This window comes from Myiozetetes cayanensis, unplaced genomic scaffold, assembly GCF_022539395.1.
Source record: "Myiozetetes cayanensis isolate MyiCay16 unplaced genomic scaffold, myiCay2020 scf12, whole genome shotgun sequence".
Classification (NCBI taxonomy): Eukaryota; Metazoa; Chordata; class Aves; order Passeriformes; family Tyrannidae; genus Myiozetetes; species Myiozetetes cayanensis.
In genome coordinates, this window is record NW_026086826.1 from 8511081 (window position 1) to 8529560 (window position 18480).

Genomic DNA, 18480 nt, shown 5'->3' on the forward strand with positions numbered 1-18480 from the left:
AAGCCTAATGGACAGCTGAACCAGAGAAACCTGTGCAAATCAAACTTGCGGGTACTCCAACAACCTGCATTACAGTCACTTTAATTCATCAAAGCATGGGGGAACCAAAACCCTGGAAGACATTCTCCATTAGTACTTTGAGGTAGTTACTTCCAAAAGAATTTTGCTTCTGCAGTTTCAGTCATCTACAGGAATTATGGCTTTGATAAATCAAAGCACAATAAATACATACATATAAATTACAATAAGCCTTTTTTTTTTTTTTTACATTGCACTGAGGAATTTTTTTTTGTTTTACATTGGGAATCTTTTTGTTTTCAGAAGCAAAACCATTTACTGTTGTACCTACAGAGCCCCTACAGTGAACCCCAGTTTAGATAATTCCAATCACTGCAATGGCAAGTGCACCTGGAAAACACCTGTGAAGTTGTCGTATCCAACGACAGGAACCCAGTGGTATTCTCCTGAAATGTTATCTTTGTTTTATACCTGGGAATGAAGCTCTGTTTATCTAATAATTAAGAACATGTTCACTTGCACAGATGCTTATTTACACTGTAGCTTGCAAACTTACTGGGCTCTGTTAAGCTAAGCAGCCTGTCATTTACACCAACCATGACAACACACACCCCCCTCTCCCCTCCTGCCCTGTGCTCTGCCCCTTTTACTCCCAGGTTTTCCAGATGTTACAGAACAACAATCTGCCTAATTAGAAGAGAAGGAGGATTGCCTTCCTTGGTGCAGTTAACTACCATGCACTGGCCAGGACCCAGGCTCTCTCCAACAGGGAAAAGTGTTTAAGAGACTCAGCTGCCCAACTTGACATCAGGAATGAAATGCAGCAGAGAGAGTGACCAAAGGAGCACTCTGTTACACTCCACAGCATCAGCTGGTCCAGGTGGGATGCTCAGGCTCCTTCTCTACTTGGTATTTTGGGTACAGAGATGCCCCCAGCAGGCACCTGTCCCTTGGAGAAGACAGCATTTCTCCTCTTTAAAGAGAAGGAACTGAGATCACACAACTAATATTAGGACCCAGAAATACAAGCAGTCTGGTGGAGAAGCATCTAAACCCCCTCTCTTTTGCGTGGCAGAATTGAGACCATTAAAATGCTCTGATTTTCACCCGAATTCTGCTCTTTTCCTTCTTTGAACAAACTTTTCTATCCTTATGCCATAACTAGAAATAATCCCTCAGCCCTACTGATCTGTGCACAGCTGTATAACCTAACACTGTCTTCAGGTAATGCAAAATGCATCTGGAACTTTACTCCATGAAGTGCAAATCTAAGGGAAAAGCTACAATCTTACCAATCTACTCTAAAAAGGCAGTGGGAAAACAGGAATATTTCTAAGGCTATGTACAGCTTCTGTAACAGATCAAGGCTGAGAAGAAGAAATTGCTTTTCTGGCATTACTTTGATGAATCTCAGAAACAGATCAGAGAGCAAAATCCTGCATAGTCCTTTGATCCCTAATGTTTGGGCAAGGTTGTAATGATTTGCACACTCCAAATGTGCATAAATTTCCTTTCCACCAACTGTAATGAGCCTCTCTTTTTCCTCTCGTTGTTTTCGTGGTCCCACCTCCACCCCTCCTCCTGTCTGTACACATTTCCCTTCAGGAATCTGCTGCACTGGCAAATTAGCAACTGATAAACATCTGAGTGGGACACAGACAATGGAAGTTTGCACAAAAACTCCTCCTCTGCACCTACAAATCCCAGTACAGAGATAAAATTACTGATAATCACAGCCAGAAAATAGAAGCAGTTCAGCTTTTGTAACCTCTCCTGAGGACTTTCTCAGTGGAGCTTGAGAATTACTAGCTAGGAAAATTGCATGGTCATGATTATTTTATTTCTTCTTAAAAATTAAATTTAGTGTGATGACAGCACTAGAGACTACAAGTTCTCTCTCCACTGAACAAGCACAGCACTTTGGCTGTTGATAACTCCCCTTTCCACCGCAGTCCTTAGGTGGGGATCAACCTCTGCCAGCTCAAACGGGACAGCTCCTTCTGGATCACAGCAGAGCCCTCCATGTCCGTGTGCAGCTGGCTTTGCTGCTGCCACGGGAAGGCAGATAACGTCCCAGTTCCTCTCACCCTTCCATTATCCTCTCTGACAGCTAAAATCCACAGGGCATGCCAGGATAAAGCCGAGGCTGCAGCTCCCAGCCACTGGGGCACTTCTCTGGCACACACAGGCAAGAGCAGAAAAGCTGCTTATGATCCCTCTGCACCTGGGCAGGAGCCACCACGTGCTCCCGGGTTGCTGCTGCACAGATGGGAGCTGGCTGGAACAGCCTAAGGAAAAGCAGCACTACAAATTATCTTGCCCAGCACCTGGAGAGATGAGGATGGGGAAGTCAAGTCCCAGGGACAGTTCACATCTCCGTTCATGAATCTGCCAGGGTACCTGCACAGTGCCACCACTACAGCATTTCACTGCCTCCAGAGCATTCCAACAGAAAATGTGCAAATAGTAATGAAATGGTCACTGGGGTATTTTTTCTTTCACTTGAGCAATTTGTTTGCATTCCCTGAATTTGCTCCCTGTCCTATTGGAGGCTTATTCCCGCAAAACAAAGGAAACAAGAATTAGTTTGCTTTCTTGAGTGCCAGAGAAATTAATAAATGTACTCTAAGATGTAAAACCTCCTTCAAATATGAGGGATCCCAGCGGAAATCCTGGAAATGTTTGCAAGAGGAAGTGTTTAACCAACAGGCTTCACAGCAGTAAACAAGTGGAACTACGAAACCAGTTTTGTAGAGCACTGGAATGTGTTAAAGTTCTTCACAGTTTTAGGAAGTGAAATATCACATGTAAATAATTGTGTAGATGTGATCTGACCTATAGTCAATGTAAACCAGAGGTATTCTGCATTAACTTCTCTCTTATGCCAACATATAGAGCACAACTGTTGCAGTTTTTGCCTCACAGCTGCAGTCTCGTCACACCTCTGGAGGAGAGTGGAGCAGAAGCAGGATTTGGAAGGGCAAAATAATAAAATTAGAGATGATAAGCGAGACTGCAGCTGTGAGGTTAATGATTCAGTACTGGCTGGTTCTCTTTTGCCCAGAGCCAGGAGTGAAGCGAGGCTTTAGCAAGTAGTCTGGTGCAGCAGGGACAACCTGAGCTCAGGTATGGCACCAGAAAATTAAGATAATTCTACCACTTATAGGAAAAAAGTAAAATGTTCTAAAGAGGTAGAATTCTCTAAAGATACAGGGTGTTCATTGAAAACTGCAAATTAAAAAAATACACATTTGTACGTAACATTTCTACAATGGACCAAGTATGGATCCTCAAATCTGGGTAAAACTGAAAAAAAACCAACATGGTATAACCATCATTAACAGGAGCTGAGAATTATGTACAATGGGCTATAGCTGCTTTCACTGCTAATCTTTAATTAAAGATTTTATAGCTTTTCAGTAAGAGTCAGGTATTTAATTCATCTCTCTCCTCCAAGAGTCATTTCCACTTGAAATTACATGAATGGCTTAAAGAAAGATAATTATTTGGTAAAATTTGTGGTAAAGTGGGTAACAGCAATTATCCACTGATGCTGAAGACAAGGAAATAAGATGAATTATTACACTGTATTTTTCTGACACTGCCCCTAAAGTAACTTTAAAAAATGTGTCTCAAAATGTGTTTGCTGAAATCTGATAACGCATCTTCTAAAGAAGGCAAAGGATGATTTCACACACCAACATTCGCAGTGGGGAGGGAGAGATGTGCTCTTGACTCACTGCTGCTGCAGCTCTGGCAGGAGAGGCTGGTGGCCTTCAGAAACTGCTGAGCTCTGAGGCTGAGGGCTCTGAGTGGCTGCAGGAGGGCACTGGCTGAGCCCCACCTGCCCAGGTGTTCTGCACCACATGCGACCCAAACACACAGCCCACATCAACTAACCCTGAGCTGGACACGGGTAAGGGGGTCACAGCTCCCAGGGCCAGCTGCCAACGCTGTCATCGTGTTAGCTTTACTGCACTAGTTATAATTTTCAGCCTCAATTGCATCTAAATTGTTTATTTTGCCTGCAGACAATTGCTCACCAGACACCTGAACATTTCTTACACATCTTCGGTCAGGTGCCAGTCCTTAAAGCATGGATTCGTGCCTAGAAGGACAAGTTTCCCATGGAAAGCTGCCCTCCAGGAAGGACAGCAGAAGAGATGGAGGTAAATGAAGATGACCTTGAAGCACATTGCTCTGAAAAAAATGACAGGCCTCCCATGGAGGGAATAATGCAGCTGAATTGCAGCCTCACTCGGAGCAGTGGTTGTTGCCATGGTGATTGATACCGAAAAGCCCACATAGACACGACTGCAGGAGGAATTGTAATTCCTGATATTGTTCAAATCACTAATGTGGCTCAGGAGCCATCTCACATGCTCTCACAAATTAGTATTTGCATGTGCTCTTCTGCCTTTGTCACACTGCTCCCCTCCAACACAAATCAGTTATTTTTCCATTCTCTGCAGTGCTATTTGCATAGTATTAGTTAATTATAATGCAGCAACCTGATGCCAAAGCCCCTGCTGATAAATAATGGTTGGTTCAAAAATGTATTTACTGATTCAGAATCATCATATATTCATTCCAAGTGGTTTAATTTTCTGAAAATAGAATTAATTATGACCCCACAATTTAAAGAGAGAAGCAGTTTATGTACAAAGGTATGCACACTCTGCACTTTCCTGCCTTTAATCTTACTGCAACTAGGCTGCTAACTCAGGGTCTCCTCAATTTTACTTCAAACCAGGAAAGGGTCAGGAAGTTTATCAGCAGTTCTTCTGGCTAAATGACTGAAAATGACCTCAAAATATGAACAAGTGATCCAATGTGGAAGGTTTCATGGTAAAATAAAGCAGCTTTGAAGACAAAAAGGTTGGTCAGAATACCTAAGGTTAATACTGTACTGGTTTTCACAAAAATCCGAGACACCCCATGGGGATCTCATGGGATAAAGACATTATTATTACTCATCTATATTCTGATTGGAATATAATCAGATGAATCAGATTGGAGATGTTTGGTACTAGCCAAAAATTAAATGGAAAAAACCTATGCTGCGATGTGTTTAGTGAGTTTCCTTTCTGACTTTGGAAATTGGAACCTGTACAGGACAAGCTCACTGCTATTCCCTTAGACATGACTTGCTTATTAAAATGGCAATTTTACAAATTGCACCAATTTGGCAAATCCCTCAGAAACACCTGATAATATCCATTAAACTAACAGCTGCTCTAATATTATCCACAAAATTCTCTATTTCTGAGGGATATATAAACGTTCAGCAAGCAGAGCAGGGCATTACTGACCAGGGCCTCCATCCTGGGACAGGCACACAAACCCCACACCATGGCCTTCACAGAGCCCTGGGATCCAGCAGACTCCCCATGGGTATGAATTTTCTGCCTGACCAGGAGCTAGTTTAGCCATTCCAGAGTTTAAATCACAGACACTTTGCCAGGAAAAGCCTAATCCCATCCACTGGGCAGGCTCCCACCCTGTGCTCATCTGCTGATACAGACACAAGACCTGCCTGTTTGCTCCATTGCTTTCTAGTTCCTTATGTCCAGCTCAGGAAAGACTTCATCAGAATCCTAAAAGCTACACCCCAGTCACGTTGGCAAATGACAGCAAAATTTGTTTTATTCTCAGAAAATGTGGGAAAGGCAAGGAACTCAAGCCCATGTCTGTTGGTTCACCTCACTGGGCTGCCACTTCCTTCTTACCCACACATTCCTAAGCACAGGGATGGTACCAGTTGAACCAGCTGGAAAGCTGAGCCATTCCACCAGAACCAAGTCTTTTACACTGCCATAGCTACGATGGGAATCCTGAAGGTTTGTACCAATCTGCAATACTTACATTTACTGAACCAGGGAGCAGTGACTGACACTACAAAGCTGCGAGCACTGCTACTGGTTGTGCAGCCACTCTCACGTGGTGACACCTGTGCACTGCTCAAAAGCAGGAGCAGAGAGAGAAAAGCCTGGCTTTACCAGATCCTGCTGGTCTGGGAGCTACAGCAGCCGAGCTCACAGGTCTGGCCTCGGCTGAGCACTGAGGGACAAAGCAGTGCTCCCACTGCAAGCAATGACGTCAGTGCCCCATGGAATTTCCACTTCCACTAATTTACTTTGCTTGATGGGAATTCTCCGTTAGAGGAGATACTTCTTTTTATTGCAGTTTATTTCACTTTTAGACTTAATTATTCATTGCACTTAGAACATGGCACTATTAACTCTTGTGGAGCACAGACAAACAAGGGAACATTTAGAGCAGTCACATCTCCTCCCCCAGTTTTACCCAACTGTGTCTCACATTTCTCTAGGAACAGTGATCCAAAGAGGGTTTGAATGGAGGCTCGATAACAATTAAAAAGATGCTTTAGAAGTAGAACCGTTTGCAAGGCAACTGATCTTAAAAAGAATCACTGAGGACACAGTGAGGCAATTGGCAGATTCAAAGTCATGAGTGTAAGCACACCCTGTAATGACCAAGTCTACAAACACAAGACCCCTGTGGTGACTGTGGGAGGGAGAGACCCTGACAGACTTCTCAGGAGACAACCAGCCTCTGAGTACTTTCAGCTCTGTGATATCAGGGGGCACAGCTACTTTGTGATGTAGTCAACACACCTGCCTACGTACTCACGATTTCAGAAAAGAACAGCAATCAGTTTTTGAAAAAAAGTATTAGATTTTCTACTCAAATGGAAAATTTAATCACTGAGTGACACTCACTGCAATTAAAGCTGTTAAGGGTCGTGTGCTGACTGTGCTCACATTAATAGCAGTGAGATCTCTATGGCATTAGGATTTACCTTTCAGTTTCTATGGCTTTGAAATAGAAGGCAGCACTTTCCTGGATTTGGGCTGAGATGAAGACTCAGTAGTACAATGTCAGCAATTAGTTTAAACTTGTTGGATAGAAGCGGTGTAATGAAGTGGTTTTGATTGGGAGCTAAACCTTTTCTGTCATATTTTATCAAATAAATAAATTTCCTTGCAAAATATAAGCAAAGTTAATCTAAAAATTTTATCTGCCTCTATAGGAAAATACTGTATTTCAGCCACTAAGATAACTTTCAGATGTTGTTTTATTCATTAATATGACTCATAAACCAACTTTTTTTCTTCCTTTTGCATCAAACATGCCGTGGTCCCCTCCTGCGTGGGACTGCACAAGTCCAAGCTCAGTGAGTTTGATTTAGTCTCCAGATCATATGCTCAGGAAGCAGAGCTGTCAAGCGCTCATTAATTAGTGTAACACATATGTCCTGGTGGCCACTGCAGGATGGGACTCCTTCCCACGGATCTGCCATCGGAACACCATCACTGGCACTGCCAATACAGGAGATTTCCCTTAATAAAGCTAAACAGATTCTTGCTTTTTGCATTAATAGGTTCAAAATCACAGCTCCATTCTTATGAAGGAAACACTTCAGGGACATGAAATACAATCATATTTGGCAGTAAGTGATGTAATTTCTGGACTATTTCAACCCAAACTTTTCTGTTTGACTGACTGCCCAAGAGATAAACATAATTACAGGCTAATTTCTGCTCCTCTGACACCATGATGTGAGATTGGAAAGAAGAATCAGAGATGATGTCTCCAGCTAAAGTGCAGAAAGAGCAGCAGGACAAAGCTACTGTGGGTGTGCACAAGTATCGCAGTCCAGCAGTATTAAGCTTTTGCTTTAATTATCTGCAAATCTTTGTATAAAACCAGCTGTTCCATACCACTTTTCCACAGCTCTGTGAAAAACTGCCCCAGGGTGTGAAGGACTTGGATGTGTGTGGGGGTGTGAGCATGCTTGAACTGTGCTCTTTGCACCCACTCTTTTTTTCCTACAGCTCCTTCAGAGAGACACTGCAACAGTCCCACCTTCTGAAGTGTCTTGTTTTCATTCTGAAGTGTCTTGTTTTCATGCTGTGTTCTCATCTACTGTGCTTTCAATAATCAATTATTCATGGAACACTCTGACACAGGCGATTTATCTGTACCGGAGGGACCAGCACAGAGGTCACTACCAGAGGTGAGGGAGGTCCCTCTCCGTGCTGGGAAACTCCATCTGAGAATGTTCCACACCTGCTTTTTTCAAAGCCAAGCTCAAGAGACACCAGCAGGGAAAACAAACACATTTTGTCCTCACCTTCTGCAGGTAGAGCCATGGCTTTAGGGTTTAATTCTTGGTTTACACAATTAGTATTTTACCTTTAACCTAAGTTCATGCATTATTTTACATTACAAGGAGCATCCAGCATATTAAAAATGCAGCTGCCTTCACTTTTCCTGTCAGCATGCAATTAAAAGTCACTACCAATCTCATTTTTCTTGCTGTTTTGTTCTGGAGGAACTCAGGACAAATATGATTATGGGCTGAGATTTTTCCTAAATAACAATGGGGATTTTTCTGCAAATTACTCCTGCTTTTGAAGGACCTCTAATACTTTAAGCAGTGATAAAGTGGCAGCTGTACATGTTTAATTTCTGAGAGCCAGGGCATAATGCACAAGCATTAATCCCTCCAGCTGTCCAGTAATTAAACATCATGTAAAGCCCAGAGGATATCATTGCTCTGCTACCTTATTTATGAAGGACTTTCATTTGTTAAATCTAGTAATTCTTTTTTCCTTCTTGGAAATAACTGTAGATTCCCCTACCATGGCAAGTGTACTCAAGTTACAGCTGCCTCCTATAAAATGGCAGGAGTTTCAGCCATCTTTCTTTTCATCACATACTAAAATAGTCATGAGCAGTGACAGTAGATGAGTATTTCCTTTACAGGGATGAATGCAATACTAGGGGCTTGAACCCCTTAGAGTTGGTGGGTTCCTCAGGGAGAAAATATGGCAAAATCTGATCCTTTGGGCTTGATTTCCCTCTGATCTGACTGAGGGACAGTGCACATGACTGTGCACCTGGTTAATGAAGGGAATGAACAGAATTCCTAACTTTGACCAAAACAGATATTCATCAAACTGCAGTGGAAGATAAAATTAGTGCTACATTATCAGCAAGTTAAAAGCTCTCAGTAGGATCAGTGGAGAAGTGCAATGAACAGAATCAGCATGGTCAGATCCCCACTGGTAGCACTGGAATTGTGACTCAGATGCAAAACACAGCTGCCTTTTACTGCACCAAGAAAATGATGCTGAGATGACGTGATGCTCCTTATTGTTACAGGACCATGACAGAAGATGATAAAACAACTTAAATGTCAACAGAAAAGTCACTTCACGGGAGTGTAGGTGCAGGGTGGAGGAAGGTGGCTTTAAATCAGCTTTGTAATTTCCCCACTCAGCATTTCATCCCCAGGTGCATCTTCTGGAGGGATCAGAACAGCTTTAGCTGCTCGAAACTCTGCCTTCTGCCAGTGGCTCTCAGGTGGCCTCAGGTGAGGGTATTGAGCAGGACATGCAAAGAGCTGGCGAAGTTTTCTGTACTGGGACCTTCCAAGAAAAGAACCCCTCACTTGGAGGTCCTGCTGCTTTATATGGAGAATAACACATGTGCCTGGAGCTTTATCAGGAAAAAGAGGAAAGCTGAGGATTTTGTAAGTGACATATAAATATATATATATATACACACACATAGACATGTGAAGGCTGTGAGCTGCCACAGCAAGGACACACAGCTTACAGCTGAGCATGACTGTGCTTACTGTTGTTTCCCTGATTAATTTATAAAAACTTGATCCAGTTTGTCCCCTTCTATTCTGGCATACCATCATATCAAAAGGCTAAAAATCTAGACCTAATTCTGAGACACGTGGTCAGCACTGAAAAGCCAGAAGACCAGAGCCCAAAAGAAGATGCTCTCAGTAATGAGCCTGTCACTGTCACGAGACTCCTGCAGGAATTCCTGGCTCTCATCCTTGGCCAGCTGTCCAAGGTCAGTGCAAGTATGGCCATTACCTGCACAAGTTCCCTGGGTCTCTGTCTCTGTACCATTGCTTAACAGAATAAACCATGGTGTGGGTTAATAACTCATTATGCCACCAATAGATCAATGGGTACATCATTTCCCTGTATCTGACTACTGAGGAAGGGGAAAATTGTGTACTTCCAACTCCTCATCTGCAAGACACAATTTCCATATTGGGTGCAAGAAGTGGCCCAGGTGAGAACCAGTAACACAATCAGCAGAGATGGGGCCAGAGCCTGTGCTCTGTTGAGCACCCTAGGGAGTGTGTGAGGAGGAACAAGCAATATGTACATTAAAGGGGTTCAGTGCCCACTGCAGCCGTTACAGGATGGCAGCTCTTCAGTTCTCAAGTCACACCCAAGTGCTCTCCCCATTCCTGAGCAGCTGACAAAACACTGGTTACTATCTCTCTTAGCAAAGTCCAGACTGTGTGATGTTTTCTGTTGTGATGCTTTAATTACAGTCTCTCGTATTTAATTTCTCTTTTTGGCTCCTAAGTTTGTCCAATCAATTGTGACAAAGGCAAGGGGCACTGGGAGCAGAAAATCTTAACCAGAGAAATAAGAAAGAGGATGTCAGCACCTCCAAGCCAGCACATTCAAGACTGCTCTTACATTATTAACTGCTGATGTCTATGCCAGAGGACTAAACCTGACCTGTGACTACAACACACTTAGTATTGTACAGACACAAATTACTTCTGCTCCAAAACCTGAAAACTAATTTTTTTTCTTCTTTTTTTTATACTCTTACTTTAAAAAAGGCAGGTATTTGCATTTTCAGAAGTTGTTTGTGCACTGGAAGTTAGCAGTGCTCTTAAAGCCTACCTGCTGGAAGGAAATTGTTTAGGCAGACAGGCACTTACCTACCTACGTGCAAGGATTAATACCTGCAATTAATCCCTAGTGCAATCACAGCCTGTGCAGACAAATCTGGATCCCTAATCACTGCTGCTTCATCCACTGCAGGTAAAAGAATTTGCAGCTTCCATTGCTTCCTTGGAAAGTTCTTCCTCAGGGTGAAAACCACAGCAGTTTTATTCCTTGTTCACGGGTGAACACCACCAGTAAAGTGCCTTACTGTCCACTGGTAGTGGTTTCCCAGCACTAGGAAGGCCCAGTGCCCAGACTACTTATGAAAATAGTTGCTTTCCTAGTCCTGCTACCAGACCAGGCCTAAGAGGCCATCCAAGGCTGTTTTACACAACTCTGTGGAAGTTTTCATTTTAATAGATTTCACCTATTGAACTGCTGTTCATGGCAAACAGGACTCCTATTTCAGATGAATTCAGTCTGCTTGGCTTCCTCCTCAGCCAGCTTTTGATAGGGGTGGATTGTACAGGGGGACATGAGCAACTCAAAAGAAATATTTGACTTATTTGTTGTTTGAGATGATGCATTTTTTCCCAGCATGCCTGAGCTCAAGGAGGGCCAAGGCTTCCTAACTGCAGCTGAACCCTTTGCCTAAAGGGGGCTACAGGACAGCACAAAGGCTGTAAAATCTCTCCTCCTTTGAACAACGATGTTCTGAGCACTGCTGTGACAAACCCTTTTCAGATCACAGGGTGCTAATGGAAACAGCAAGTCTTCAACAGCGACCAAAAGCAAAGGAGAGGGATGCAGAGCACCACATTGTTTTCATTTATGCAAGACAATGCACCAAAAACGTGGCTGATACAAAGCACAAAGGAGAACCCAACCCAAACAGAGCATTCTCTTATTCAGATCCTACACTTTTATCCCCAAATTTCTGAACAGCTGCTTTCTCCCTCCAGCTGGCTGTGCCAGTGTTTACACTGGATAAATTTTACACTGATTCAAAAAGCAATTACATCATTCTGAGAAGAAAAATCCACCCAAAATTATCAAATCCAGAACAATATCTGAAAAGCAAACTACTGGAGGAGGAAGAACCATAATACACCTGCACTATTCTCAGTTTTGGATGATTGTACTACCATAATAATTTCCCTCTCCTGAAGTAGATCCTCCCTTAACTTGGACTGTGAACATTCTGACACAGGGACAGGCACCTGCACATCCTCAACCAAGCCTTGCTCCTGTATCTGTATAATATTTTCAGTGGTACAAATTACCAGTGCAGAAATGCAGGCTCAAGTAATGTTCATAAACTCTGCACTGAGTCCTTTTAAAGACTTATAATTCTAAGAGTCAATTCCTATCAAGAAAAAAAGGAGTATCCATAGATAAAATATGTTTCAAATGTCACATGAGGTTAAAGTAATAGCTTTATTACCATGGATTTAGAAAGAGCTTAGGGGTTTTCTTCTGGGTGCCCTCACACAATATCTTCAAGTCATCATCCACTTGATTATTGCACATGCAGGCTCTGACCACTGAAATTATTCTGAGCACAAATAAATTCCCTTCCAAGCATTTATCCAGCAGGATGTGTTATTTATAGACAGGTTGGTCAGCTCTGTGAGAGGTGCAGCCTCAGCTATGACAGGGTGCTCTGCTCCAAGGGGCTGGGGGTGACAGGGCTGAGGCTTCTTTTAAAATGAGAACAAAAACATGAGTGCAGAGATTAGAACAACAAAACAAAGCAAAAGAAGAGGTCTAAACTGGTCAGGATACTGTGTGCTGCTGAGATAAGGGAAAACAGAAAGGAGGATTCTGAACAGAGAAGAAATGGGAATGTTAACAGAGTATCAGTGGGTAGGCTTAGTGAGGTTTATCAGCTTTGGATAAAAGAGAGGATAGCTATCAATCCTCCACAAGCTCTCGAGTTTAAACTGCTCACACATTTGTTCTCATCCACGAGGAAGAGACCTTAATTTGACAAGCAAGCAACCTCCCTGAAATGCTCCCACTACAGCCATCCAGCAGTGAGTTCAACGCCTCTGAGGGTGCGGAGCTGAGATCTTAGCACTGAAAGCTTTGATGTTTGCACCCACCCGGGATGCTCCTGTTTGCCTGTTGGTGCTTTTCTGCCTGGTCCTCCTGCCAGAGAACAGCCCATCCCACACTGGGACTCGGCACAGATTCCCAAGGTGGTGGCCTATGTGGGGACAACACTCAGTGATTAGGAATTAATGAAAGCTACTAATTCATCTCTCTTGAGTTACCCAACAACCATCAGAAGACGGTAATTTGTCCTCGGATTAAACTTCCATTTTAAGAACCTGCACATGCACTAAAACTGTGGAAGATAAGACCAGAGATGCTGAAACATCCAGAACAGAAACACTCATGGATTTCTAAATTAATGAATTTCCAAATCCATTAATAGCATCATTATGCTGCAATTATGTGATGCTCAGAACATATTTCCATTCATTTTGGGAGTTACCTAAAGCCTCGAAAAAAAGAAGTTCAAAGCAATTTCTAGTAGGTTTTTATTATAAATAAAAAACTCCCTAAGACAACTCCTACTGGTGTGAGCAGCAGCAGCACCAAATTAGGGGAGGCAGCCACCAGTGTAAAAATTGTTCTGATTTCACCAACTCATATTGGGGAAAAAATGATTTTTTCAATAGCAGTTACAATTATCTTCTGAACTTGCCTCTAATTCAAGCCTCCCATTCAAAGAAAAAAAATCATACGCTATAGAGAGAACACTAAAGAGTTTCACACAGAAAGCAAGTAAAAGGAAAAAGCAGAAACAAGGACAAAGAAAAATATTTTTACAGTGAGTGCTAAACTGGGGAACAGAAAGTAAAAGAGTAAAAAACTGAAAGCTATTTTGTTATACAACTTCAACAACAAGATATAATGTGGATTATGAACTGAGTAGGTATTAGAGTGGAGCCCCTGCTGGTCTAGTGGTAAAGGCGCCGCGCTATCACCGCGGAGACCCGGGTTCGATTCCCGGTCAGGGCCACTCCCGGGCAGGTGGGGCTCGTTAGCCCTTAAAGGCAACCCACCTACGTCCTAAGGACCTCACTGCCACTGTCCAAGCTCGCTTGGCCCCGGCAGATGAACCTTAGGATTAAAGGGTGGGCTCAGTTCCGCGCACACTGTGTCTCACCTAAAAAATCCAATGCGCAGGCTGGAAGGTGGAAAGACCTTCCCCGGATCTTCGCTCGCGAAGACTGGCCATTATTTATATTAGGTATTAGAGTCCAAAATTCAGTTGTCAAATGAAGAAACATCAATGTGTGTTTGCATGTAATCATTCAACACTTTCTCCAGTAATCTGGAGAACACCAGAAATATTGATGGATGGATAAATATACAGAAAATCAGAGAGCTTCTTAACAGCCTGGGATCATTTGCATACAAGGAATTTAGTAAGAACAGAATTAAGAACAGTATTAGAGAGGCAATTTTACTTCTGCACAGACTGGTAGGACTGATATTCCCTAAATTCTGGAGGTCTGTATTAAAAGAAAGTTTGAAAATCAACTGGAATACCAAAGGAAGCCACGGAAACAAGTCAAGCATTCATTCAAAAGAAAATATTTGACAACAAGAAACATAAAGAACTAAATATGTTTAGTCTATCCAAGACAGTTTGAGAAATGGCTTGGTTACACAGTGCAGGAGTTTTCACAGAGTGCAGGGACTGTTACAGAGCTCTTTCATGCAGCAGAGAAAGGCCTAATGAAAGGCAGTGGCCATTTAGGGCCTGAATTTCAAACAGTTACAGTGCACAGCATATCATCCTCTCTGTCCAGGAGAACAAACAAGCCATCAACAAAGGAATATCCAGGCCTGTCTATTGTATCCCAGCAGAGGCCTCAGCCTGTAGGGCCACACTGCAGGCACAGGACACGGTGTCAAGCTGCTGGGCTGCCCCAGAGGAAGGTTTGAACACTGTATTGAAGTCCTTTCCACACCTTCTGGGTATTAACCCGGATAATCATGTTCCAAACTGATTAAATACATTCTGCCACTGCAGTGAAAGAATACCTAATTCTCAGTACTCAATATACTGAATACTTTATTCTCCACAGAGTTCACTCATTCTCCAGCCAGCTCCAACACGAGAATCCTTCTTTCTGCTCTTTTTCTAAAATTCACTACTTAGCACTGCAAGCGCAGAGAGAAAAAAACCTGTTGGCAGGAAAAGTCATCCCTTTACATTCAATTTGTAACAGCCACTACAGAACTTTTATGGTCCTAAATGGAGAAGTTGTATATATATTAAAGAATTCCTCTAACTCACCAGGAGTGCAGCCAGCCTCATCAATACCACTTTCACAATCCTTCTGCCCATCACATCTCCAGGACGATGGGATACACTTGTTGCTTAGGTCTCCACAGCTAATTTTTTCAGATGGACATACTTGCTTGGCTGGAAGGATTAAAAAAAAAAAAATTAACCCCCATATTTAAACATAATTCTAAACATTGCTAACATTGTATGAACACACCAGCACCCCGCACACAGCAGCAGCAGTACTGGATAAATGACTCTGAAAATATCACCTCAAATTAAGCCAGGAAAAATGAATTGCCTAATTTTGGTGTTAGGGTGTACTTATACGTTTGGTAGCACAAGGTACTTTCTAAATTTAATGATCTGGGCAGATTATGGTCAGTAAACCTGAAGAAAGAGTGGAAAGCACAAGTGTGAACCCACATGGTGAACAAACTTAGCTGCAATTGCGTAAATTAAAGACAACTCTGATCTAAGACATGGGGACATGGGAAGACCTGCAGAAGCAAAAACCCCAGCACATGTAAGAACACAACTATGAAAAAAAAATCTGCCAGATTTATCTGGAACTAAGTAAGCTGTGAATCTCATTCTCTTATAACTACTTTGCATTGCTAAAATTCTTTTTTTTTTTCCTTCATGCTAGTGTAAAGAGCAGCAGATCTACATTTATTGTGACAAGGCTGCTGAAATGAAAAATGTTTCATAGTTTAAACAATTGTTTAGCATTCCAGAATCATCATCCAGATTGGTAGGATTTGCTTATTAAACAACAAATTTTCTCTTAAAAAAATTACATGAGTTCTTCCAATGGTATTAATGATGGTAATGTTGCAGGTCTACTGAAAGCGGACGAACCTAAATTCTAAATTAAAACTTTCACATTACCCTGTAATACCATAAAGGTATTTATGCAAAGTCAATCAGCTTCCCAAGTGCTGTGTGAGAGAGGAGGAAAATTATACCTCTCCCTTTCCACCTGCACAAGAAGGCTGTGAAAGGGCATCTTACAGCCCCAAAGCATCAATCAGCCACTTGGAGAGCAGTGCCATTTAATCCCAGGATTTCTCTGTCTTAGCACCTTCAAGTGCTATCAGAAGCTGTTTCGAGGAGCTGTGGGCAACCCATACTTCAAGAAAAATTAGGTCCTGCCACAGACAGACAGTTAATAAGACACGTAATGAAGTTTTACAACCCTGAGGCACGACAGCATTTCTGTTGAAATTTGCTCGGTGCATACCCAAATAACATTTATGAATGTTGCATGATTACAGGGGGGAGGAAAAAAGGAATCCTGCTTAGGTTATTTATTCTGGTTATTTTTCCAGCGGGTCAGGAATAAAAACCATCTCACCAGGATCAGTGTATCTGCCAGCTCAGATCACTGCCCTGCTACAGGCCAGGACCCACATCCCACATTTTCCCCTCAGCCCCAGTCCCTTTAAGCTGCAGGTTTACAGTGCACAACTGCAGGGACACCTGGTGACACTGAGCCCTGTGTCCTTCCACAGAAGTCAGACAACACCTCTGAAAACCAGGTCACCTGCCTGCTGTGCCAAATGGTGCAAAGTGGGGTGTTTGCCCTCACCATCGAGGAGAGGCCTCCCAGCAGCAGAGCTCTCCCCAGATCTGTATGCCAGGGTGAGCCATCCTTGAATATGACCAAATAATTCATGGATAAGAAGGAAAAAGTTCTGTGGCAGCTGACTGGCAACCAGCAGCCTTCTTAAATGTGAAAAAATGGAGCTGAAATGGTCCATTTGGCCTAGGCATCCCACAGCCCCTCAGCATGATGGGATCACCCCAAAAACACCACTTCGGCCAGCCTTACCTGGCCCTCACACAACAGCTGTGAGCCTGCAGAATGCTGTGCTTAAAAACATAAACCTGCAGCCAAATCACTGTAATTTTATTTTTGTTAAGCCTCCATCCAGAGACACACAACAGACTGCACTCCAGCAGGGTGAGACCAGGGAGGGAAGGGCCGGAGGACTCACCTTGCTGCCATCGGCCCCTCTGAGGAGAGGGGGCAACTGTGAGGGGAAAGGGGGCAACTGTGAGGGAAAGGGACCAGGGTATGTATGTGCTGCCGTGTGTATGAGGCAGTGCAGGAGGCCTGGGGGGGTGAGAGGCACACGCTGCCTTGCTGTGGGGAGGAGAACCCAACCCCGTTGGCAAGGACTGCCTCGCTTTTCTGAGGTAGCATCAGTGAAAAAAGGGCCTTTTGCCACAAATATCGTACAGAGGGATAACGTGTCTAAGGCCTCCAAAAAGTCTGTCCCCTGACCGCATTCAGGAACAAGGTCTGTATTGGGCTGGCATACCAGCAAAGCTGGGAGACCAAAAAAGTCACGGAGACACTTGTTAAATAGGTTATTGGTTCACATCTCAAAAAAATTGTTCTAGTTCTTCTTGCTCAGGCTGTGGTGATGAAAAGGAAAGTTTGTTTCGATGCCAAGTAGGATCAGTTTTTCCATCCTTGTAATAAATCTCCATTCAGAACTAAGTGGGTCAAGACAGGTAAGAACACGTTCTACACACTCGATTTTGATAAAGGTGAAATATAATTATAAAATGGTATTATCACACAGTGGGATCATTAACCAGCAAAAAGGTTATTTATTGGTCACATAAATATGGGCATTACTTTTGCTTGGCTGCTTTGGGCAGATGCTTAATAGCTTTGGGAAGCTCAAAGGTTTGGAAAGGTATAGGCAGAAGACTCCTTTTTATGGAAAACAATCTCTGTGTTAATCATCTCCCTGACAGAGTAATTACAGACATTTAAGATATGTAAATCAAAGCCTGAACTTTCAGGGATGCAGCAACAGAAGCTGCTGTTGGTCACAGTTCATCAAATCTCTGCGTTCCAGTGGTTTCTGTACTCAAGCAATTGTTGCATGGAAGCCAACGACTCGTAAGCACAGGCAGGTAACAGATAAAGTACGTTCATAAAACTCAAAACATAATTTTGGTGAAAATACATCTATTTTTCAGTAAGTTGGGTTTTTTCCTCCCCTCTCCCCCGAGATGCTGCAGCAATGCAAGTGGAGTCAGTGTTGCTGTCCACACTACGAAAACAGGCTTTTAGCAACTACAGTCCAGACTCAACATTCCCGTTTCTGTGCTCTGCTCACACAAACCCAGGCCTTTGGGGCTGACGTGACCAAAATGTTTACTTCCTGCTGCCCTCTTCATCCTCCCAGGAAGGAAAGGGTTAGTGCTATGTGTGATGGTGAGTGCTCTTCCCCTGGATATATTCTGGACCAATGTTATAGCGAGATCTGCCTTTTCAGAAAAGCACCATTAAACAACTTGGTTGAAATGTCAGACACATCAAGACCAATTTATCACAATGAACTGCAAATGCCAAGGATGGACAACAATGGTTTATTTATAAGGAGA

General features: G+C 42.9%; 1 protein-coding gene across 2 annotated transcripts in view; it reads right to left on the minus strand.

Moving 5' to 3' along the window:
• LRP8 (LDL receptor related protein 8) overlaps positions 1-18480 on the minus strand; it is a 171432-nt gene that overhangs the window by 22919 nt on the left and 130033 nt on the right. For both annotated transcript variants that reach the window (XM_050306838.1, XM_050306836.1), the window contains exon 4: positions 15082-15210. In XM_050306838.1, the coding sequence (XP_050162795.1) occupies positions 15082-15210 (129 nt within the window). The remainder of the gene's footprint in view (positions 1-15081; positions 15211-18480) is intronic.